The following is a 25,489-nucleotide window of genomic DNA, read 5'->3' as shown; positions in this document are numbered from 1 at the left end:
AGATGTTGTAGCCAACTCACAGTCTGCTTGTTTGTGTGAATATTAAAGATCTTGCAACATTGCCTTCCTGGCATTATGATTACAAAAAGAAATTAACTGGTCATTCATCTCTCTTAAATTTCGATGATAGAGATGCTGCTGAATATCTGTCACTTTTACTTGAAACTGCTGGCACAATCTGGCTGTTTTATTTACAAGTATTTGTGCTGCATTTTGGACTTATCTCTTAAAGTTTAATAGACAGTTGATAGTCTTGAAGAATTAAGTGTTGGACATGGTTTGGTGGGTAAAATTCTTGTCTTTGAGTCCAGACTGTTGTGGGTTCAAGTCTCACTCCAGAACTGCAATCTTGACTTAGACTCAGTGCACAAGTGCTGTGCTGTCTCTCAAACAAGGCTCACTAGGAAGCCAAATATTTGTTGCCTATCCCTAACTGCCTTGACCTGAGTGGTCTCCTTGGCCATTTCAGAGGGCATTGCTGTGGGTCTGGAGTCACATGTAGGCCAGACCAGGTAAGGATGGCAGATTTCCTCCCTTAAAGAGTGTTAGGGAACCAGATAGGTTTTTCTGGCAATCGATGATAATTAACATGGTCACCATCACCAAGACTAGTTTTCAATTCCAGATTTGATTGTGTTTAAAGTACAGCAGCTGCTGTGGCGATATTTGAAGCCTTGTCCCCAGAACCTTAGCTTGGGCTGCTATATTACTGGTGTCATTACCACCCTGCTTGTCTTTCAATTTGTTTCATTTGCATAACATTTATCTGTTAATGCTTGACCTGGAAGTGTAACATGATTCACCATTTGCAATGTTTGTCACATTCTGACCTGGGTATGTACCAGTGTTGGGACACTGAGTATATAGTAGGGTTGTCCCACTCATTAATCAGTGCTTACAGATTTGAAATGAATATCCAGTTTCCATCAATCAAGGCAACTCCATCTGAAAGGAATGGGATGGATTTAAATCTGGAATAACAAGGTGTAGGGCTGGATGAACACAGCAGGCCAAGCAGCATCAGAGGAGCAGGAAGGCTGACGTTTCGGGCCTAGACCCTTCTTCAGAAAATCTGGCATCCGCTTTACCTCCCTAACCAATCCTCCGACCCACCAAAGCACCCCCTTGACCCAACCAAAGCCACACCCCGTCCAACTTGAATTTGTTTGTCACAAATACGATAGAATTGAGGCTTTGATCTGAAGAGTGTTGACTCATATTTCCCAGATGAATCCAGTTTGTGTTTTGATTGTGTTTGTAGGGGAGTCCAAAACTAGAGGGCAAAGGTGTAAGGTAAGGGGGAGATATTTAAAAAGGACATGAGGGGCAGCCTTTTCACACACAGGGTGGTGATGTTTCCATGCTGTATGACTTTGTGACTATTTGACTGCAGCAGGATTCATAACTAAGTCTATTCCTGCCATTACTGACTACCTATTGTTAGTCACTAACAGTCTCCATTAACAGCTATTCACCCTCCTAACCAAATCGTTATGAACTCCTTTGTCTAACTGCTGTTCTGTCTCTTTGGGCTCTATTCCCACCTGTCATTTACTCCTTACCGCCCTCCCCTCACCCTATCTTCTCCAATATAAACTGACATTTTCCTAGCTACCATCAGTTCTTAGGAGGGGTCACTGGACCTGAAATGTTAACTCTAATTTTTCTTCACAGATGCTGCCAGACCTGCTGAGCTTTTCCAGCAACTTCTGTTTTTGTTACTGATTTACAGCATCTGGAGATCTTTCAGTCTTTACTCCTGTCCTTTCTTGATATGTCCAGCAGAGGTCAGCAGACACCAGTCTGGAGTGGAGATTGTGTCTCAAGCCTTGAGACAACTACTTTCCCCATTGCTGCCTCTAATGACTACACTGTCTGTAGCCATGCCTACAGCTGCAACTAAAACTCTCTGCCCCTCTTTCTTTTCTCCTTTAAGTTGCTTCTTAAAACCAACCTCTCTGCCTAAGCTTTTGATCACTGTTCTAATAGTTCACCTGCAGCCTGGAGTCAAATTTAGTTTGATAATATTCCTGTGAAGCACCCTTGGTGTTTTACTATGTTGAGGGTGTTATGTAAATGCAACTTATTGTTAATGTTAGCAATGAGTTTAGTTGATGGAAAGTTCTTTCTATTTTTACCCGCATTAGGGAGTAAGGATATGTTCATTCTGATAGTTCCACTGTTTTACTATGGCATTTCAAACAGCTTGGCCTAGGGATGGGGGTGGACATTTTTCTGCAGGGACATTTTCTGGGGGAAAGGAATGGGGGTGAGAAAGGTGGTGAGGGGGAAATTCATAGCCAAGGAAAAGCAACTTCCCCTCTCTCTGGCAAAAGCGCTGTGTCAAATATTTGTGGTTTCTTTACCTCACTTAAGTGGTGACGTCTATACAGGGGGAAATTACTCACTTGGGCAAAGAACTACAGAATGGCCAGCTGTTACCCCTCCTATCCCCCACACTGGTAAATAACTGCAGCGAGGCACACTGGGAGTGTGGGATATGGGAGAGGGGAAACGAAAAGCCAGGGAGAAAGAAGAATAGAAAGGAATGGAGGAGGAGGAGAGGGTGAATATAGGATGGAAGAGGATAAGGGGGAAGATAGGAAGAGAAGAAGAAAGAATAAGGGGCAGTGAAGGGGGAAAGAAGGGAAGATTGGCAGGAGGAGGAGAGAGAGAGGGGGAATGGAGAAGATGAAGAAGGGAAAGAAGGTAGGTGAAAGGTGGGGAAGGGAATAGGAAAGGGGGTAAATGGGGAATAGGAAAGGGGAAAGTTGGCAGGGATTGAGGGATGGGGGGGGGAATTGCAGGGGGGAGTGATGGGGAATGGGGGTTGGAGAGTTGAGTGGGGAGTAGGGGATGGGCTTTAGTGGGTGGAAATTTGTAAGGGAATGGGGTGAGGGGTTGGGGGAATGGGTGGGGGGTTGTTGAGGAGGGAAATGGGGGGGCAACAGGGGGGTGAGGGGGGGAATAGGGACGAGGTGAGTGGGAATATGGAGGGAGTGGGAAAGGAATGGCATCTGGAAGGATGACCAGTGAAGATGGTTGAGATTGTGCAGGAGGGAAGGGGAGTGGAAATGGGGGTGGGGGTGTGTGTGAGAGGAGGGCAATGGATGGGGGTTGAGGGAGAGGGTGTGGTGGGGCGTGAGTGGGTACTGGGAGGATAGGGGATGAAGGGAATGGAAGGTGAGGACAGCAATAGGGGCAGGGCATAAGTAGGGAATAGAGAGATGAGAGGGGAATGGGAGTGAGGAAGGCAATGGGGATTGAAATGTGGGAAGTGAGACGTTGAGTAGGCAGTTAGAGTTTGAGGGGACAATAGAGGATGAAAGGGGTTTGAGGGGTAAGAGGGGGCAATAAGGGGAAGGGGGTGTGGACCTGATCACCAGTCTGTGCTAGAACCGGGATCTCCTGCTGGTGATTGGCCAGTGTGTGCCTATCAGTGACGCACATCCGGCCGGCTATCCAATAGGGAGGGCGGGAAGCTGCGGATTGGATACAGTAACAGTTTGGGAATCCCACAGAGAGCGGCGCAGCGGCCGGCCCTGGGACCCGGGAGCGCAGGTAGAGAGCACCCGGAGCCGGGGAACATTTCCCCCACCTTGTTCCCGGGGCTCGGGCTAACAACCAGCTCCCTGAGAATAAAAGCCGCAGCTTTCCGATCGGGAAACGTGGGGGGAGGCGGGCGGCATAGATCGTCTCGATCATTTGGACTGTAATGTGGGTGGTTGGCCTGTGTGCACAGACTATGGGAATAAGGGGCCAGCGAGGCGGCACGGACTGTATAGAGAGAGTGTGGCTATGCTATTGACTGTAGACAGCCATTTACCAGCTGTGCAATGTGGAGGGTAGTGTAGGCTGATGGAGGAGGGAATGTGTGATTCTCGAGTGTATCACTCGCCTCACAGTAACTCCAACATGAGATCTGGCTGCAATACAGTCCATTGGGAATGTGACGTCGACAGTTTCACAGATGTGATATGGCCTGTGGCACATGCAGGCAAGATGTTTCTGACAGGGGTATGGTATGGCCTGTAACAGCTATGTAATAAATGTGATAAGAGACTGGCAAGTGTGGGATATTGGTTGTAACATGGGAATTTGACAGGATGCATGGTTTTCACTCATATGTGAATATGGCGTGTGTGAGAGATATTGACTGGATTATGATAGTTTTGTGTGATATTCACTAATGCAAGATATTGACTGACATGGGATTATGGCATCTGTGTGTTATGGTCAATATTGCAGAAGTGCACAGGGGTACAATATTGACAGTTACAAGCAAGTCCAGCAGCTCTGTGATATGGACTGACACAGGAACATTGTACAGCGTGTTTGTGTTAGTACTTGTTTGAATATTAGACATGGTAACAGTTTGTCCAGCTGGTTTACCTTTTAATGATTTTGTATTTTTGGCCTTTGACTTTGTATCTTTCCCAGTGATGGAAGTTTGGGAGCCAGGAAGATTTGTTAGCCTCCTACATTCTAGGGGGAAAAAAGCCCCTGTCTAATCAGCTTCTCCTTATAACTCAAAACCTCCAGTGTTTTTTAAAGAGCTCTCCTTCTCTCCTTTCTCCAGCTAGATGTTTACAATATTTTGTATATTCAGAAACAAGCACTATCAGCTCAGTTAATACACAGAGGAGGAATTGGAAAATCATTCCTAGTAGGTAATGTCACTCATTTCCCATCAATTGGGTTGGGATTGTTCCAAACATCTTCACTAGAGACTTTTACTGACCCTGGAGGGAAGTCGATGGTTTGTTGATTGTCTTTGAATGGACCTTAGGCCAAGAATGAACGCCAGTTTCCGATGTGATAAAATGTCTCCAAATCTTGGAACAGCAAATCCTCACTGTGCTGCCCTCCCACATTTATATGCCTTCATTGGTCAGAGCATTAAGTACAGGAGTTGGATCATCATGTTGTGGTTGTACAATACAATAGTGAGGCCACTTTTGGAGTACTGTATACAGTTCCGGTTGCCCTGCTATGGAAAGGATATTATTAAATTGGAAAGGGTACAGAAAAGTTTTACAAGGATGTTACTGGGACTGGAGGGTCTGAGTTATAAAGAGAGGCTGGAAAAGGAGGGATATTTTTCCCTGGAGTGTAGGAGGTTGAGGGGTGACCTTAGAGATTTATAAAATCACGAGAGACACGGATAAGGCGAATAGCCAGTGTCTTTTTCCCTAAGGGAGGGGAGTCCAAAACTAGAGGGCATATGTTTAAGGTGGGAGGGGAAAGATGTAGAATGGAGCTGACCGAAGGGTCTGTTTCTGCGCTGTGACACCCTATCATTTTACTTACATGTGATATTGTGCCTCGACTATCTTTTTGGCACACTGCCAACTTGGAAATCATGTGAGCCACTAACAATCAACAATTTTGTTGAACCATTGAAAAGAAACAGCAAAGGGATTTTGAAGAGACAAAGAACAGGTCAATTGCTGACGCAGAGGGGAGATGTGTAGATTAATTCAAAATTTGTAAAGCAGGCCTGAAATTATTGGGTGTAAACAAGCATGATCTGGTCTTTTTTTTTTAATGTACCATTCTTGATAATTGCATGATACATTGGCATTGGTCAAAAACACCATTACCAAGCATCAAGCTCTACCAATGAGACTATAACAGACTCTGATGCAAGCGAGGGAAAACCCCTACTGGTAAATAAATTTGGCAACCATTGGCCCAAGGCCACTCACTCGGCCCTGAACACATTCTATTCCCATGTATTATAGGAAGGATATTATTAAACTAGAGAGGGTTCAGAAAAGATTTACCCCGGATGTTGCTGGGATTGGAAGGTTTGAGTTATAGGGATATGTTGGGACCTTTCTCGCCGGAGTGTAGGAGGTTGAGGGGTGACCTTTATAAAGGTTTATAACGCCATCAGAGGTATAGATAAGGTGAATGGCAGGTGTCTTTTCCCTAAGGTGGGGGATTTCAAGTCTAGGGGTTTTTAAGGCAAGAGGAGAAAAATTTAAAAAGACATGAGGGGCAACATTTTTTTTACACCGAGAGTGGTTCGTGTGTGGAATGAACTTCCCAGAGGAAGTGGTGGATGTGGGTACAGTTGCAATGTTTTAAAAGACATTTGGATAAGTACGTGAATAGGAAAAGTTTGGAAGAATATGGGCCAGGAGCAGCATATGGGACTAGTTTAGCTTGGAATTATGGTCAGCGTGGACTGGTTAAATGGAAAGATCTGTTTCTGTGCTTTATAAATTTATTTGCTATGGTTCAAATGACCCATGCATTGGATCTCAATACATTATTTTCTGTTTTTAAAAAAAAAACACTACCTAAAGCACACTTTAATGACTGCTCAGTCACCCTCGCTTCCTCACTTGCCCCCGAAGGGGAACCTGGCCTATAGATTTATCACTCTCGGACTGAAATAATGTTTTATTTTCCAATTAGTTTCAGCTTACCCTCCTTCAAGTGCAGCCTGTGTCCTTGTGATCTGCTGATCTGGAGGAGAGGAAATAACACGTCACGGTCTGCGCTATCTGGAATCCTAAAAACAGCAATAATGTCGCTTTGCAGCTCCCTGCTTTCCAGAGAGGACATGCCCAGTTTACAACATTGCTCCTTTAAATACAATCTCTCCAGCCCCTCGAGTGGTTTCTCATACTCCGACCCTTTTAGTACCTGCCATGAACTTCCTGCACTGTGGGGATCAGAATTGTACTCAGCTTCCTGAGTGTGGTTGCACCACAGATTCATAAAGTTACAGGGTTATCTTACTTTTTTGGCTCAAATTTCATAGAATTCCAACTGTGTGGAAAGAGGCCATTTGGCCCATCATGTCTGCACCGACCCTCTCAAGGGCATCCCGTCCGTACCCACTCCTATTCTTGTAATGCCCACATTTCCCATGGCTAACCCACTGAGCCTGTACATCTCTGAACACTATGGGCAATTTAGCATAGCCAATCCACCTAACTTGCACATCTTTGGACTGTGGGAGGAAACTCTCACAGACACGGGGAGAATGTGCAAACTCCATACAATCTAACTGACTGTAAGGGCCAGTTTAATCACTGTCCTTACAAACACAGTTAAAGATTCTGATGCAATCTGGTTAAACCTGCCAGATCCTCCGTACTGTTGCAGTGCAGATATAGGAGCTGCAATCCCTCTTCTAACTGGCTATGGGACCTCTTACACTTCTTTAACTTCAGGTGATTAGGAGTTGATGGGCTTTTGAAAATTGCACATTAATTGCATTCAATTACTGCACATCACCTTCGCTGGCAGTGGTGGTGTGGTTCAGATGTGGCTCTTTCAGCATGTGGCCCAAGTTCAATTCCTGGTCAGGGACGACAACTTATAATTAGTTGTGATATCCTGTTGAATGGTGGAGTAGGCTTCAACGTCTGGCTTATTTCCGCTCCTAGTAGACTGAGAAACAGTCTGAGCACGAATGAGAACCGATACAGGGTCAAGGCTTTGGCTTTACTGACATTTAACCAGAATGTCCAGTAATTGTGTATAAAGGTCAAACACACACCTGTGTGTTTATTGTAGGAATCATACCATCTTCTACTCAAATCTGCAGATGAGGTGTTAACTCAAGATCCTGCTCCTCCCCCCGACTCGAAAACATTAAAATCATAGAAAAAAAATATAGATTGCTACTCCCACTACAGTCCTGAGGGAGTGCTGCACTGCTGAAGATGCTGACTTTCAGAGGAGTCGTTAATCAGACGACTGTCTCCTCTCTTGGGTGAAAGATTCGCGGCCCCAAAGGGGAGGGCTGTTACCCCCCCCCCCCCCGCCGTGTCCTGCCCAATATTTATCCGTCCAACCAACACCCCCCAAAAAAAAAACCTGGTAATTATCCCATTGTAGAAAGAGCAATACAGCACACAAACACACCCTTCAGCCCTCCAAGCCTGCGCTGACACATTTTGCCCTTCCAGACTAAAACTGTCTTCACTTACAGGATCCATATTCTATTCCCTTCCTATGCATGTATTCATCCGGGTGCTTTGTGAATGCTGTTTTATGGGGGAGCATGCTGTGAGCAAATTGGCTGCCACATTTTAAAAGTAACTCTGAGATACAAGGGATGTCCTTGAGTTGTGAAAGGCGCTATATAATTGTAAGTCGGTAATAATAGAATAATGCTATTGGATTCAGAATGTGGTTAAACATAATCGGCTGATTTTCGAGACCTACATTTCAATAAGTTTGCACATGCATGTGTCTGTCCTTGGTGTTTGGAGGTAGTTAGTGCCTCACAGTGTGTATTACATAATATTCATATTACATTAAGCAGCTTCTGCTTCCTGCTTGTAAAGGTCTGCTTCCTGCTGACATTTTTGTCACACAGGTGTGTCACCTTTTCTTGTTTATAAATTCCTTGGCCCTTATCTTCCATTGTAACTGCCCGTGTAAACATCTCGCACTGTAAAGGCCGATATAAGAACATATCATATTGAAGCAGGAGTAGGCCATCTGGCCTGTCGAGCCTACTCCGCCATTCAATAAGATTCATGGCTGATCTTTCTGTGGACTCAGCTCCACTTGCTTGCCTGCTCACTGTAACCCTTAATTCCTTTACTGTTCATCAATCAAAATCTTTGCCTTAAGAACATTCAATGAAGTAGCTTCAACTGCTTCACTGGGCGAGGAATTCCACAGATTCACAACCCTTTGGGTGAAGAAGGTCCTCCTCAACTCAGTCCTAAATCTGCTCCCCCTTGTTTTGAGGCTATGCCCCCCCACCGCTCTAGTTTCACCCGCCTGTGGAAACTACCCCTTAGCTATTCCCTTCATAACTGTATATGTTTCTATAAGATTCCACCCTCCCCTTCTAAATTCCAATGAGCATTGTCCCAGTCCAATACATGTCTCCTCATGAGCCAACCCCCTCAACTCTGCAGTCAGTCTAGTGAACCTCCTCTGCACCTGAAAATAGAGAGAGACAGACTTTTAATCAGGAAGGGAATGGAAAGTTATGGGGAAGAGGCAGGAAGGTGGAGCTGAGGATTATCAGATCAGCCACGATTGCATTGCATGATGGAGCAGACTCGATGGACTAACTACCTCCTGCGTATTGTTAGGATATTCTCAGGGCTGGAATCGATTAGCCTTTGGTCTTTCAGAATTGAGGGAAATGGGGATTGGGCAGAACGGTGGAGTTGAATCCCAAGACAAGCCATGATCGTATTGAATGTTCGAGCAGATACAATGGGCCAGATGGGCTCCTGTTTCATGTCTATTTCTGCCTATGACAGGTTGTTGTTTCTCAGTCTAGTTCAGCACATGGACCCTAACGGTACACAGTTGGAATCTGAGCTGTCGCAGCAAGACACCCCGTGCCTGATTGTAGAGGACTCGCAGGCTGAGAGCGTGCTGTCAGAGGATGACCCTGACCAGAGCTACCGGAATCTGCAAGCCAGGTGCCTGTCGAACCTGCAGACCCGCACACGGAGCCCCGTGCTGGTGAGTACACCCAGACTATTCAACAAAGCTGCAGGATCAGTGAAAAACAGGTTCTGGCCCAGGGTGTGTATTCTCGGGGGCAAAATGGTAAAACATCAAATTTCCTTACTCTGTATCTAACCCTGTGCTGTCCATGTCCTGGGAGTGTTTGATGGAGGCAGTGTAGAGGGAGCCTTACTTTGTATCCAACCCCGTGCTGTCCCTGTCCTGGGAGTGTTTGATGGGAGACAGTGCAGAGGGAGCTTTAATTTCAGTTTAAAAGAATTCAAAGGAACCTTGCCTTCCATTTACTTCCAGTTTAAGAGTAGAGGAAGCTTTACTCTGTATCTCACCCTGTGCTGTCTCAGTCCTAGGAGTCTTTTGATATGGATGGTGTAGAGGGAGCTTTATCCTTAATCTATCCCCGTACTGTTGCTATCCTGGGAGTGTTTGATGGGGACAGTGTACAGGAAGCTTTACTTTCAGTTTAAAAGCATAAAATGTTCTAAAGTCTGTCGGTCTTGTTGTCTTATGAATGTGGTCAAGTCACTAACCGTGCATAGTTGTCTGGTGTATTGGCAGACGCAGCTTGCTCAGGAAATGCAAGAGTGAGAAGTTTTTACAGTAACTCTTCCAGAACAACACTTGGGTTTCATCCTGAATTCATCACACAAGGGCTTCAGAAACAGGAGACGAGAGCTGGGCAGCATGTTCTTAGCAGGTGTTCTCCAGCTAACGCCAGAACAGAAACTCCAAGCCTGTGGAGACTCCCCCAACCAAACAGCCATAAATCGTAGCAGTGAAACAGTCAGGTGCCCATCCTGCAATGTGTTCAGGCAGCCAAGGGCAGCAAGTATCACAAGTCACCCAATTTCCAAGGAGTCTTGTTTTAAATAGAAGTTTTGATATCTTTTCACTGTCTGACTATATTTTTTTGGAAAGAGAAAGCATCTAGGGGGCATGTTTTTAAGGTGAGAAGAGAAAGATTTAAAAAGGGCATGAAGGGCAACTATTTTTACAGAGATGTTTCAGTATGGAAAGAACTTCCAGAGGAAGCGGTGGATAGGATACAGTTGTGACATTTAGACATTTGTATAAGTACATGAATAGGAAATGTTTTGGAGGGATGTGGGCCAAGCGCAGGCAGGTGGGACGAGTTTTTAGTTTGCGGTTATGGTTGGTATGGACAGGTTGGACCGAAGGGTCTGTTTCCAGCTGTATGACTGTATTAGATGTGATGTGGTTTGTATGACGGCTCAGGCTGTAAGGTGGCCCTGTGTGTTGGATGTTGCAGGAGCTGATTGCTGGCCCACAGGCAGCCAAGACTTCAGCAGGAGGTGACAAGGAGCCTGCTACCCAGAAGGAGATGCACCACAAAGGTAAGGGATGGTGGGACTGAAGTCCCAATGCCACCAGTAGCCTTGCCGGGGCCTGATTTGTGACCGTGCATTTGTCGGGGTGCTGAGTAAGTATCCCTCCCAGCCTTCAGTCAAGGGTTCAAATCCCAATCCAGACGCGCAACCACAACCAGCAAAGTTGGTGCTAAGCAGTACCAACAGACTGCAGCACTGCTGGGGGTGAAGCCTTTTTAGACGAGATGTTGAAATGAGGCCACTGCTGCCCCAAAAGCTAGATGTAAAAGATCCCACGACACTATTCCTTTGAAGAGCAGGGCTGTTCTCCCTCGTCAGTATTTATCCCTCGACCAACATCACTCGTACAGAATACCCAGTCATTGTCACCTTGCAGTTTGTGGAAGCTAGCTGTGAGCAAATTTGCTGCTTTGGACAACTGTGGCTGCACATCAGAAAGTGTGTCATTTGTTGAGAAAGGCGCTATATAAATGCAGGTCTGGGAAAGAAAAACACTCGGCATTCTTGTGGCGCAAGTGAGGCGACGTTGTCTTTGCTTTGCCGTGGGGGTAGGGGGGGGGGGGGGGGGGGGGGGGGGGGGGGTGCGGTTTTGGTAGTAGATTGAGGGAGTAGGCAGATTTGACTGGAGAACGTCAGATAAAGTGTGCTATTCACAGTGTGAAGGAACAGCAGTCAGGAGGCTGTGTTTATGGGAGAAAAATCACTAAAAACAATTGGAGAGATGCACAGGTAATTTAGAAAGTTGATTGGAACATTAGCCTTTAACTTGAGGGCTGTGCGCTCAGTCGTAGGGACCTTACCTTGAAGGGGTGAATGGGCTTTGGACTGGTGCTTATGGGGTTAAATAATTAGGACAGGTTGCGTGGGTTTGTAATCCTTGAAACAAAGGAGGTTAAAAGGTGATCTAATTGGGCTTTTTAAGACCAATTGATGAGATGGAGAGGGAATCTTTCTCGTGCGGGAAGGGGGAGGTGGGGTCAGATCCGGGATGAGAAAGCAGCAGACACACAGGCCAGGCCCTTCAGCGGTGATGGCTGGGGTAGGTGGGGGTGACATGGTGTGAAACCTGTAGCCTGCGCCACTTGCGCTCGCACCCCGTCCTCCCCTCCCTCCAACAAGCTGCTGAGACTGGAGGTGGGGGTGGGTGAGGTCAATTGAAAATGTCAAAGCTGAGATGGTTAGCTTTTTATTTGAGTTAAAGGTTATAGGAGCAAGGTGGACAGTTAGGACAGAGGTCAGCAAAGAATGGGCTTGAGGGGCAGAACGATCTCCCCATGGCTGTAATGTCAGCTCTTCAAAATCAGTACCTGATTTTCCCCACTGGGCTAGTCATCCAGGGCTGATGGTCTGGGGGGTGTGAGTTCAAATCCTACTGCAGCAGCTGGTGGAATTTGATCCTCAATCAGTATCCACTGCACTGAGGTCTCTTGTGGCAGTGATAGTGCCCCTATCTCTGATCCGGGAGGCCTGGGTTCAAGTCCAGTGTGCTCCAGAGATGTGTAATAACAGCTGTGAATGGGCTGATTAGAACATTACTGGACACTGGGATTGAAAACTAGCCTCTGTGTTGGTGACTGTGAAAGTATCATGGGTTGTTGTAAAAACCCCATTTGCTTCACTAACGTCCTTCAGGGAGAGAAATCTGCCTTGCTTACCTGGTCTGGCCTACAGACCCACAGCAGCGTGGGTGACTTTTAATTGCCCTTGCGAGCCGTTCTGCTCCAGGGCAACTAGCTACTGGCAACAGCACAGCAACACCTACATCCAATGAATGAATAAAGGGAAATTAAAGAGGATGGGTTGCAGTGTAACAGGGCTGATGGTGGGACCAGACTTGTTGTGTGGCCTGTGCCTGCTCTTTTCCTCCAAATACCTTTTTAACCTGGCAAATCCTTGACTAGTCACCCTTTTATAAACCTCTATAAAATCATGAGGGGCATGGATAGGGTGAATAGTCAAGGTCTTTTCCCCAGGGTTGGGGAATCCAAAACTAGAGGGGCATAGGTTTAAGGTGAGAGGGGAAAGATTTAAAAGGGACCTAATGAGCAACATTTTCACGCAGAGGGTGGTGCGTGCATGGAATGAGCTGCCAGAGGAAGTGGTGGAGGCTGGTACAATTACAACATTTAAAAGGCATCTGGATGGGTACATGAATAAGAAAGGCTCAGAAGGATACTGGCCAAATGCTGGCAAATGGGACTAGGTTAATATAGAATTTCTGGTCAGCATGGACAAATTGAACCATAGGGTCTGTTTCCATGCTGTGTATCTCTATGACTCTACTTCTATCATATAACCATTTGGTGCAGATGGTGGAAGGGGGTATGTGCTGTGTTGGCCAATCAAATCCAGTCCCAGTTGTTAAGGATGAAAGCTACGTCAGCACGTCCGATCACAGTAGTCACTCTGCCAAATACTGAAGCAGAGATGAAGCTGCCTTTCTGAGGGCTGAGATAGTATGGGGCAATGGGAGCTTTTTCGTGGGGGACGTGTGGAATGCGCTGCCAGCAGTGGTAGTGGAGTCAGATACTTTAGAGACTTCTAAGCGACTCTTGGATAGGGACATGGAGGATAGTAAAATTTAGGGTATGCAGGGTAGAATGATCTTAGTAGGATAATAGGTCGGCACAACATCGTGGGCCGAAGAACATAGGGCCTGTACAGTGCTGTACTGTTCTATGTTCTTAGGGCATTGGAGGCTGAAGGGTGACCTTTATAGAAGTTTATACAACCATGAGGGGTATGGATAGGGTGAATAATAAAGGTTTGTTCCCTCAGGGTTGGGGGGGTGGAGGTCCAAAACTAGAGGTCATATTTTAAGGTCAGAAAAGAAAGATTTGAAAAGGACATGAGGGGCAGCTTATCTTTGTTTTTACACAGAGTGGTTTGTGTGTGGAATGAACAGCCAGAGAGAGGAAGTGGTGGATGCAGGTACATTACAACATTTAAAAGACATTTGGATAAGTACGTGAATAAGAAATGTTTGGAGGGATATGGGCCAAGAACAGGCAGGTTGGACTAGTTTAGGATTATGTTTGGCATGGACTGGCTAGGCTGAAGGGCCTGTTTCTGTGTTGTACGACTCAATGACAATGTTCCACTCTTCAGAGCTGAAACATTGCACCAGAGCCTCTCGCCACCGTTGATTAACCTTTCAACTCTGCCCCTTAGCCCACATTCACTACATTTCTGTTTCTTTTTCCTCTCAGTTCTGGGCGCTATGGAAACAGTGGCATGTCAGAAGTCTGGTGAACCGTCCATTCCTTCGATGGGGGGTCTGTCGCGGCCAAAGGGGCAAAGCCAGTGAGTGGCTTTAACATTGTGTGTGTGTGTGTGTGCGTGTGGGGGGTGGGGGGCGTGGGGGGTGGGGGTGGGGTCACTGCTTGGTGAAGTGTATCTTACTGAGGGAGAGAGGGGAGCCACTGCCCTGTGTCTCTTTGCCCTCACTGAGCTGTCAGCAAGTTGCCTGAAGGTATCAGCTGGGGCTTAGTGGGGAGCAAAGACTCACCCCTGTGTCGACTCTTGCCCTCAATTGTTCAGCAATTATGTAGCACTGAGGAAGTGCAGCGGTGTTTGAGGTGCAATCTTTCAGCCGTGATGTTAGCCTAACATCCTATCTATAGTAAGATCCCATGACAGTGTTTCAAAGACAAACAGCAGGGTGATTCTCCCCTGGTGTCCTGGTCAGAGTTTATATCTGAAACAACATCATGGAGATCCGATCGTGGCAGGGTTCCTGTCAGTGGGAGCTTGCTGTGCACAGTTTAGCTGCCGTTTTTCTGACATTACAACAGTGTCTAGACTTGGACAGGACTTTATTAGCTACAGAGCAGCTCGGGACATCCTGAGAAAAAACAAAGAACTGTGGATGCTGGAAATCTGAAACAAAAACTGGAAAAAACTGGGGGAAACTCAACAGGTCTGGCAGCATCTATGCAGAGACAGAGACGGAGAAAACATTTCAAGTCCAGTTCTGAAGAACCAAATTTGAAACATTAACTTTATCTCTCTCTCTCCACAGATGCTGCCAGACCTGCTGAGTTTCTCCAGCACTTCCTGTTTTTGTTTGGGACTTCCTGAGGTTGCAAAAGGTTCTACGTAAATGTAAGAAATAATTTGTACCTCAGTGAAGACTCGCCAGGACCTGATTGCGCAGTACTTCTTGTGTTACTGAGATGGCCTTAATCCCTGCTCTCGCCAGCCCTGTTTTCCCCTCTCCAACTACTGCCTCCTGGTGGCACAGGCTCATGGGGATATCATCACCTGCAGGCTCCCCTCCGAACCTCTCTCCATCCTGACTTGGAAATCTATCGCCAGTCCTTCAGCGTCGCTGGGTCAAAGTCCTGGAATTACTATCGCTCCCTACTCCCCAGGGACAGCCGTGGTCCGAGTAGGCAGCTCACTACCACTTTCGGGGGGCAGTTAGAGATGGGCAATAAATGGTGCCCCGGCCAGTGATGCCCGCATCCTGTGAAAGAACAAATAATTTAAAAAAAAAGCCTTGAGATTGATGGATGGTGGTCCTGAGCAGTTGGTGGGACAAGGAAGTTGCTGAGGGGTTTAGTTGTGTCAGAAGTGATGTAGGACTGTCTGACAAAGTGGGGCGTGTTTACCCTGCATCCAACACTGCGCCCCCCTGTCCCTGTCCCCCAGGAAAAGTGCTTGAAGAGCTCCGAATGAAAGCGGTGATGTGAAGGATTTATTTCCTCTTCTCCTGGCAGCCCTGTCTGTGTCCGGCCAAGCCCACAGGAGGGAGAAGCTGAAGACGCTCGTGTTGCGGATTCCACAACCAACTCGGTCCCTGCTGAAGGTAGGCTTCGGCCTGTTCCTGAGGGAGCTGGACTGATCTCTGATCTGTTGTTGGCCATGGCTGCTGTTTCCTGTTTGGTTTTATTTGGGGGGTGTGGAGGGGTCCTTGATCCCCTCGGGGCGGTGTGTGTGTGAATCTTACGCCTCTTGAGAGGGGAGCGCTTTCTGTTTGCAGCTTTCGCCAGACAGAAGATAAAGTATCATTTATCTCAGCCGCCATGCAACTTGGGTACAGAGTGCTGGGGTCTGTCCTCTCCTCTCCCCTTACAGTGAAATGGGTTGTTGACCAGACTGGAGTGTGGGGAAGGACCCATGGGGTGAAGCGTCAGTGTCTTACATACAGTCATACAGCACAGAAACAGACCCTTTGGCCCAACCAGTCCCATGCTGAACATAACCCCAACCTAAACAAGTTCCAGCTGCCTGCTCCTGGCCCTTATCCCACCAAACCTTTCCTATTCACATACTTATCTGAATATTGTTTAAACATTGTAACTGTACCCGCATCCACCACTTCCTCTGGAGGTTCATTCCACACACGAATCGCTCGCCATGTCTTTTAAAGAAAGTTGCCCTTCATGTCTTTTTTAAAATCTTCCTCCTCTGATTACACCTGTCCACCTGATCTCACTGGCCTGGGGTCTCACCAGCATTGGTGGGGGGAGAGGTCACAATGATAGTAAATGTTTGGAAAGTATTGATTGAGAAGGACAAGGGCAGCAGACACATGGGAACCCCACCTCCTGCAAGTTCTCCTCCAAGCCCCTCACCATCCTGACTTGGAAATATATCGCTGTTTCTTCAGTGTCACTGGATCAGGATCCTGGAGCTCCCCTCCCTGCCCGCATTCTGTGGGTGTTGGTAGACAAAATGGTGTGTGGCTGTTTAAGGAGGCAGCTCAGTGCCACGTTCTCCAGGTGATTAGAGATGGGCATGAAATCCCGGCCCAGCCATATCCCAAAGTCAGTGATTAAAATGAATCCTATGAGGGAATTTTACATCCTTTTTAGGTGAGACAGCGTAGACTGTTTTGAATGGCCTCCCTCATCCATGAAGACCTTGGGGATGTGTTTTGCTTTATTTTTTTTTTCAGATTTGTCCCAAGCTGGTCTGGGACTGCTCGAATTGCCCGGAAGCCAAGGGAGCGATCCCGAGGAGAGTGCCAACAAGACGGGTGGGAGTGCTCATGGATCTGAGGAGATCAATGTGGACACCTGCAGTGAGGAGCAAGAGCCTGGTAGGAGGTGCTTGGTCATTGGCTGAAGGCAACTGATTCTGATGAAACTTGTTGCTGTGTGAGGGGAAGGGTTTGTCCAGTGGGTAACTGTGTTGGGGGAGTGGGGGTGGGGAGAGGGGTGTGGTGATGTTGCTGGGTGACCACTGGACTTGGGATGCTTACCCATCTACATTACGTGTTGCCAGATAACTTAGGTGAACACGGGATGGGGCCTGTGACTGTGGTGGAACCCTGTAGGATGATGGTTCTTCCCGGAGGAACCATTAGGACAGCAGACTATTGTGCATTGGGCTTGATGATCAAGTCACCAAGTTACAAAGAAACAGGAGGAGGCCATTCAGCCCCTCGAGCCTGTTCCACCATTCAATGGCTGACCTGCGGCCTAATGCCATATATTTAACTTTGGCCTGTATTCTATAATAACTTTACTTGACAAAAATTTATCTATCTCGGAATTAAAATTAACAATGGATCCAACCATATTGGACTGTTAAGAGCAGGGTTCTGCCACAGGCTCAGTGTTGTCTAATTGAAGAAAAACAACTTTTTTTTTAAACAATACCATCTCCTGATTCCTCATAGACACCAATGCTGGCTCTGCTGGGCTAACCGTGAGTGAAAAGCCTTTAACTGGAAGCAGTCACCTGATTGAGAGGTATGTTGCAGGGTCAGAGTGTTTTACATGTGACCATGTGGGGAGGTGTCTCTTTAAAATTATTTATTCACTGAATTTGGGTGTATCTGGTTGGGCCACCATGTATTTCCATTTCTGTTTGCCCCTGGAGAAAGTGCCTCTTTGAACCACTGAAGGCCTGGGGTTTACATGAACCCACAATGCCCTTAGGGAGGGAATTCCAGGATTTTGATCCAGTGACACTGAAGGAACAGCGATATATTTCCAAGTCAGGATGGTGAGGGGAACTTTCAGGGGGTGCTGCTCCCAAGTATCTGCTGCCCTTGTCCTCCTGGATGGATGTTGTCATGGGTTTGGAAGGAGCTGTCTAAGGATCTCCTGTGAATTTCTGCAGTGCATCTTGTACAAAGTACACACTGCTACGACTGAGCGTTAGTGGTGGAGGGAGTGGATGCTGAAGGTGGTGTATGGGCTTCTTTTAAGGTGAGAGGGGAAAGGGACCTTAGGGGCAACTTTTTCTCACAGAGGCTGGTGCATGTATGGAATAGGCTGCCAGAGGAAGTGGTAGAGGCAGGTACAATTACGACATTTAAAAGGCATTTGGACAGGTATGTGAATTGGAAACGTTTAGAAGGATATGGGCCAAATGCCAGCAAGTGGGACTAGTTCAGTTTGGGAAACCTGGTCAACATGGATGAGTTGGGCCGAAGGGCCTGTCTCTGTGCTGTAGAACTCTGCTGACCAAGTGAATGGTTTTGTCTTCGGTGATCGGTGCTGACTTAGTTGCTTGTGAACTGCCCCAGCTGCTGGCTGAGTCAAAACAGAACTGATGCTGAGGAAAGATTTGTTTTTGTTACTCTATTCTTGGAATGTGAGTATTGCCCGGGTAGTGTGCCACCTACAACTGGGTGGTTGGTGTGGCTATTTCAGAGGGCAGTTCGGAATCAATCACATTGCTGTGGGTCTGGAGTCATATGTAGGCCAGACCAGGTAAGGACGGCAGCTTTCCTTCTGTAAAGGACATTAGTGAAACCAACTGAGTTTTTAAAATATTAATTTTGTTTAATTTTCTAGTGTTGTACCACTTTATTTCTTGTACATGTAAGTTATGTATTTACCTGAGACACTTTGTGAGTTTTGCCATGTGTTTGATAGACAAATGCTGACTTTTCAGAAGACCATTACACCTATCTGCTGCCCTTTGTGTGAAAGAAGAAATCTCCATTTCATCTGTGATCAAACTGGCTCTAGTTTTAGCTCTGACCCCTAGCTCTAATCTCTCCTCCTCCTCCTCCTAGAGAAACTTGTGCCATTGTCCATCCTGTCCTGTCCTTTTTAACATTTAAACACTTCAGTACATGCCCTGAAATCTCCCAAACTCCAGGGAATGTGAGTCAAGTTGATGCGACCTATTTAACCCTCAGTCCTGTCCTGATACTGAGGAATGGGCACAACCACTCTCTCCCAAAACCAGGGCACCTTCCCGATGGTTCTGGGTACCACACCTATCTGATCCTGGGCTAGAGTGAGGGCAAAGCCAGCGAGCTGCCCAGAGATAGATTCCCATCGGAAATCACGGAGGATGCAAAATCGATCCTGGCTTTTGCAAGGATCCTGTGAAATATTGGAGAGGGACCTGAGTGAGGGGCTATTGAGGATTCAGAACAGGCACAATAGAAACACAGAAAATCCTGACATGCTGGATGTAGAGAGGCCGTTTCTGTGTATGGGACGGTCTAGAATAAGGGTCATGGTTTAAAAATAAGGCGTTGCCCATTTCAGACAGAGATGAGGAGAGCTATTTTTCTCATAGAGGGTCATGAGTCTAGGAATTCTGTTCCTGAAGAGATGTTGGAAGCAGAGTCTTTGAATATTTTGAAGACCGAGGTGGATAGATGCTTAATTAACAAGGAGCGTGAAAGGTTAAAAACCGAATGAACTGCGGATGCTGTAAATCAGAAACAAAAAACAGAAATTGCTGGAAAAGCTCAGCAGGTCTGGCAGCATCTGTTCAGAGAAATTAGAGTTAACGTTTTGGGTCCAGTGATCCTTCCTCAGAACTGAGGACCCTTCTGAGGAAGGGTCACAGGATCAGAAATGTTAACTGATTTTTCTCCACAGATGCTGCTAGACTTGCTGAGCCTTTCCAGCGAGGGTATCGAGGTCGTGGGAATGTGCAGATATCAGATCAGCCATCATTTGTTGAATGGGAGAGCAGGTTTGAGGGGCTGAATGGCCTGCCCCAATTTGTGTGTTTGCTGTTTGTCCTCCTCCTCCGAAACATTCTGTGGTTCAACTGTGACTCGTAGGTGAAGTGATTGTTGATCCATAATCTTCCTCTGAAACCATGGAAACAAGACCAACAACACTGTGACTTTTGTCACAGAGACACAGTTCAGTCCCGTGAGGTGTTTGTGGATGGTGACCACGATCCAAAATGTAGGTTCACTGAAAGACTCAGCAGCCCAGTGTGGGGCGGGGGGTGCTGATATTTCGTGCCACGGTTACGGGGTGAATCTCAGTTGGGGTAGCAGATGAGGTCATCTCGTTTCGTCCATGCCACCTTCCTTCAAATACTTCCAGTTTCCTCCTTTTAGTGATGGAGTATCCTTCATTGCTGTGTCTCCTGGGACATCCTCCCAGTGGCCCTTTCCGTAAACACACTGCCGCTGCTCGGCAGTGAGGTAATACACTCTCCCCTCGAAGTTCGCGGTCCCACTCCAGAACCGTGAGGACAGAGGGCTGGCTGACACTCCCAGCGGAGTGCCGATCCGTCGGAGGGTTGGCACCGAGGGAGTGCCGCGCCGTCGGATCTGCTGTCCTTTAGATGGCATTAAACCGAGGCCCTGCCTCAGATGGGTGTAATGGATCCCACGGCTACCATTCTGAAAGGGTGGGGGAGGATTCGCTGGTGTCCTGGGCCAATGTTTATACCTCATCAACCAGCAGCTTTTTAATTAAACAGTCTGGTCATGATCTCCCTCATTGATCATTGTGGGAGATAGCTGTGCACTAATTGGATTCTGTATTTGCTACATTACAACAATTGTGACACTTCAAAGAAAGCCGTCCACTGACTGAGGCACTTCTGATATCCTGAGGATGGGGAAGGTACTATATAAATTCAAATAATCAACGAAGGTAATGGAGTGCTGGCCTTTGTATCTGGAGTATGAGGATGCAGTTTTACAAAACCCTGGTTAGACCCCACTTGGAGCACTGTGTGCAGATCTAGGTACCGCACCTTAAGAAGGATAGACTGGCCTTAGATGGAGGACCATGTAGGTTAGCAAGAATGATGGCTGGATTGCAGGGGTTACATTATGAGGAGAGACGGTACAAATTGGACCTGTTTTCTCTCAAATTTAGAAGGTTAAGGGGGTGATCTGTTTGAAGTCTTCAGGATGTTAACAGGAAAAGACAAGGCAGATAAACTATTTCCTCTGGTTGGGGTTTCTAGAACTAGGGGCACAGTCAGAGAATTAAGGCCAAACTGTTCAGGAGAGATTTCTACCCCCAAAGGGTTGGGAGAAGTTTGGAACTCTCTCCCACAAACGGCAGTGGATGCTGGATCATTTTGTTATATCTAAATCTGAGATAAATAATTTTTTTGTTGAGCAGACATATTAAGGGATGTGGGCCAAAGGCAGGGATATGGACAGCGATTAATCCTGACTGTATCAATTCAACATTAAGCCCAGGTGAAATGTTGCAGGTCGGAGATTACCTCGAGTGTATCCACGTGGCAGGTGGAGCTGGGAGCTGACCAAGAGGCCCGTTTCCTGATGCCTTCTGGACTGCGGATTGAGGGGCCTCCACCCCAACCAGGCCCGGAACGTTCCAAGACCGTCCTGGCAGAGAAGGATGCTGTGGAGCCCAGTCTGTCGGGTAGGTTTGTCATGTGCTCCGTTCACTGGGTCAGCTGTGGCTCACACTCTCTGCCTTTAGACAGTCGGTGGGGCTGGGGCTGGGGGGTTGGGTGTGTGGTTCGAGTCCCGCGACAAAATCCAGACAGACATGCCCCAGCGCACGACTGCAGTGTCAGAATAAGATGGCCGGCCTAACCCCATGTTTGTCCCCTTGAATGGCAGTAAATGGTGCTGTTTGAAGACGAGGTGGCCTGGAAAATATTTATCCATCAGTTGACATCACAAAAGCAGATTATGTGATTTGTATCAAATTGTTGTTTGTGGGATCTTGCTGTGCACAAGTTGACCACTGCATTTCTCAGTGCATATACTTTAAAAGCAATTCATTCGCTGTTTGGGGACCTGCCGATATTGTGAAAGGTGCTATGTAAATAGAGGATCTTCTTGGGATATATCGTATCTCCTTGTCTAATTGAGCTCGTGGGATAATTCTCCCAGAGATTTGTGTCAGAGCGGACTTGATACACCTGTCAGAAAAGACAGACAGACCATGCGGCTCAGTGGTTAGCACTGCTGCCTCGCTACGCTGAGGACCCAAGTTCAACTGTTGGGCGACAGTCTGTGTGGAGTTTGCACGTTCTCCCTGTGTCTGTGTGGGTTTCCTCACAAAGTCCAAAGATGTGCAGGTTAGGGTGCATTGGCCATGGGAAATGCAGGATTACAGGACTAGGGTCAGTGTGGACTGAAAGGACAGAACGGCCTGCTTCCACACTAGGGATTCTCTGATTCTACAGGCTGGAGCTGCCTGTTTCAGGAAAGCTCAGTCGGTGACTTGGTGAAGATCAATAAGAACCTGAAAGGATTTGCCACTGCAGGTATCAGAAAACATTCGCACCTGTGGGAGAGACTGTTACAAAGCTTGTGAAATGCAAATGAATTTCTTCTTCGAGAGGGTGGCAAAACTATGGAATTCTCTTTTTTTCCTCCAGAGAGTTGTGGAGGGTAGCTCACAAAGTATTTAAAGAGGAGACAGGTATTTTGAAAGACCGAGCAGATAAGGGCTATGAGGAGCTGGCACAAGAGAAGAACTGAGGCCTGGGGCAGTTCACTCATGATCCATATAGAATGGTGGTGCAGGATTGAGGGTCTTGAATGGCCTACTCCCTTTTTTCTGTGTTCTTTATAAATATGAATCCAATAGTGTGTCCAGGAGACACCTCTATATAAAGGGAGTGGTGAGAGTGTAGGGCTTGCTCCCATGAGGAGTGGTTGAGGAGCCTCAGAATGACATTGAGGGGAAGCAGGATAAACATGAGGGACCGAGGAGAAGGAAGGTATCCCATGCAGTGTGAACTGTCCCAAGTATTGCATTAGCGCAGACCTGGATCGATTCAGTAAAGTGGCCTGTTTGTGGGTGAGGAACCTCAGTGCAAATATGTTGAGCTGTTACTGTCCTGGACACTGCCCTCTGTGTTTCTTTTCTACCACAGGGACATATGAGTTGAACCATCAATGAATTAAGTCCCTTGGGTTCTGTGTGCCCAGGAATCAGTTGCTTGTCTCTTTAACATCCTCTTGCTGTTCTCTCTCTCTTTTTCTCTCTTTCTGTCTTTTTTTCTCTCTCTCTCTCAGGTCCCAGTGCAGGAACTCTTCTGAGAAATGAAAGTGTTTTGGCTGCTCGTGTAGATCACCTGCAGGTCCTCCATCTTTCGGGGCAACAGACGCTGGTACAGGAGAGTCTCTCAGAGTAAGTGCGTGTTGTAATGGAGTTCACACATACACTGTTGCTCAATATTTGTTTAAAACCTGGATCTGGCAATGCCTTGCAATCAAAAATTCCCATCCTCGTGACCAGATTCCTGAATGGCCTTGCCTATCCCAATCTGTGTAACGTCCTCCTGCTCAGGAAACCTCTCTGGCACGATGGCTGAGGGGTTAACACTGCTGCCTCACATCACCGAGGACCTGGGTTCGATTCCAGCCTCGGGTGACTGTCTGTGGGGAGTTTGCATGTTCTCTCAATGTCTGCGTGGGTTCGCTCCGGTTTCCTCCCACAGTCCAGAGATGTGCAGGTTAGGTGGATTGGCCGTGGGAAGTGCACGGTTACAGGGATAAGGGTGGGGTGTTGGGTCTGGGTGAAATGCGCTTTGGAGGGTTGGTGTGGACTCGAGGGGCTGAATGGCCTGCTCCCACACTGTAGGAACTTGATTCGATTCTATTCTAACTCCAGACCTGGCCACCTGCGTATTTCCGTTGGTGCACCATTGGCAGTCATGATTTCAACTGTCCAAGCCCGAAACTATGGCTTTCATTTCCTGAACCTACCCATTTTCCGGGTGTGTTATTTGGAGGGCCTGCGGTACAGTGAGTAGTGTCCCTGCCTTTGAGCCTGAAGCCCCTGGTGGGAGTCCCACTCCGAGACTTGATGGGGTCAAGGCAAGTCTGTTATAACAATGTCTTTCAGCAGCCCAGTAGAAAATACATCAAGAGAAAAATCTGAGAGTGTGTAGCAGCTGGGAGAGAGTTACAGCAGCTTCCAATCCTGCTGAGCCCCCCGCAATAACTGCTGCTTTTAAAGAAACCAAACTGAAAATACTGGTTCTGAGAGCTTGATCACGCCCAGCCATGCTGCTTCTATTGTTCCAAAAAAAGCCAAGGCCTCTCAAACTGTTTACTCAAGTGGGTCGGATAGATTGCTTGTCGCCTCTGCCTTAAAACCTCTCTCTTCAAAAAAAAACAGGAGAAAATACACCTTTTTAAGGCCACAGTATTGTCACAGCCCTTAGCCGTCTCCACTCTAAGGAAAACATTCCCAGCCTATCTGGTCTCCCTCTCCATTGCTGAGTCCCTCCAGCCCAGATAACGTCCCGATGCCTCTCCTCTGCACCCTCTCCAGTGTAGTCACATCCTTCCCATAGTGTGGTGAGCCAAACCACGCTGTGCAGTACCCCTCAGGGTTACCTGCCCAGGAGCGCTTGATTGTTGAATAGTTAACATCTGTCTGTGATCCCTAACAATGCACTGATTCTTTTACAGAAGTTCCAACGATGTGATTGATCCATCCCAGGAGTCCTTTGGACCAACCCCCATCATTGTTCCCAGCAGCCCGACCAAGCAAGACGCAGATTTGGGTAACGGTGACGGCAGGGGTGGGGGTGGTGTGGTTTTGGTGGAGGAGGAATGGTTGAGGAGGCAGGGACTGTTGGCTTGTATCGACCCTCTGCCTTGGAGCACCCTTTCTGCTTTAGCTGATTGGCAGGATCTCCGAGTTACTGACAAGGCCTTATCTAGTTACAACAATAACGGCTACTTGCATTTATGTGGCACCTTTTGATGTCATGAAATGCCTCGAGGTGCCTTGCAGGAATACTCTCAAACCAAATATGACGCTAAGGCACCGACAGGGCCAGGTGACCAAAAGCTTGGTCAAAGAGGTCTTTAAGAAATGTCTTAAAGGAGCAAGGTGAGGTTGAATATTGAAGCTTCGGGCCATAGCCTCCATTAGTAAAAAGATGAAAATTGGGGATGGCTCAGAGGTCAGAATTACAGGAGTACAGAGGAATATGGAGCTGGGGAAAGATTACAGAGAGAGAGAGGCTGGAGGCTGTGAAGGGATTTGAAAGTGAGAATGAGAATCTACCCGCTCTTGGGAAGGTGGTGGTGAGCTGCTATCTCGTATCACTACAGTTTATTTATTGTCTGTAGCACTTTGATACAAAGGAGTGGTTTGTCAGAGGGTATTGAGGATGGATTGTTGATTCGGATCCCACCCCAGCTCTTTGCCCCCTTCTGCCCCACAGGGCCCATAGCCCTCCACCTTGAGTTTTGTCTCCAATTTCCCAACCACTCCCCATTTCCCTCGATCACCCCAAGAGACCAAAATCTGTTTGCAGCAGCATTAAATATAGTCACCGACAGATCACCCATAGCTCTGTGGGGGAGAAAATTCCAAAGATTCACAAGCCTCTGAGTGAAGAACTGTCTCCTCATCTCAGTCCTGAATGATCAGTCCCTTCTTCTGAGCCTGTGTCCCGATCTGCAGAAACACTCTGTGTCTGTCTTGTGAAACTTCTTTCAGAATCTCATACGTTTCACTGTCTGTTCTCTGGACTAAAGACAAATAACAGAC

General features: G+C 47.2%; 1 protein-coding gene across 1 annotated transcript; it reads left to right on the top strand.

The window, feature by feature from the left end:
* The first annotated feature begins 3,545 nt into the window (after positions 1-3,545).
* Positions 3,546-24,694, top strand: LOC109920171 (TP53-binding protein 1-like). Its single transcript, XM_020520199.2, has 10 exons — positions 3,546-3,561; positions 9,272-9,459; positions 10,733-10,817; positions 14,021-14,114; positions 15,533-15,621; positions 16,714-16,857; positions 17,440-17,512; positions 21,207-21,379; positions 22,993-23,107; positions 24,397-24,694. The coding sequence occupies exons 2-10, from the start codon at positions 9,280-9,282 to the stop codon at positions 24,692-24,694; spliced, it is 1,251 nt and encodes a 416-aa protein (XP_020375788.2). The 5' UTR covers positions 3,546-3,561; positions 9,272-9,279.
* The last annotated feature ends 795 nt before the right edge of the window (positions 24,695-25,489 follow it).

The sequence above is a fragment of the Rhincodon typus genome, chromosome 36 (genome assembly GCF_021869965.1).
Source record: "Rhincodon typus isolate 14 chromosome 36, sRhiTyp1.1, whole genome shotgun sequence".
In the NCBI taxonomy this organism is placed as follows: Eukaryota; Metazoa; Chordata; class Chondrichthyes; order Orectolobiformes; family Rhincodontidae; genus Rhincodon; species Rhincodon typus.
This window is presented reverse-complemented; position numbering and strand designations above follow the sequence as displayed.

What these genes read in the sequence shown, in the direction of transcription:
- LOC109920171 (XM_020520199.2), top strand. Translation starts at nt 9,280, where the DNA reads ATGGACCCTAACGGTACACAGTTGGAATCTGAGCTGTCGCAGCAAGAC. An exon ending in TGTGGAGCCCAGTCTGTCGG is followed by an intron (nt 21,380 to 22,992) that starts GTAGGTTTGTCA and finishes TCTCTCTCTCAG; the next exon opens with GTCCCAGTGCAGGAACTCTT. An exon ending in GTACAGGAGAGTCTCTCAGA is followed by an intron (nt 23,108 to 24,396) that starts GTAAGTGCGTGT and finishes ATTCTTTTACAG; the next exon opens with AAGTTCCAACGATGTGATTG.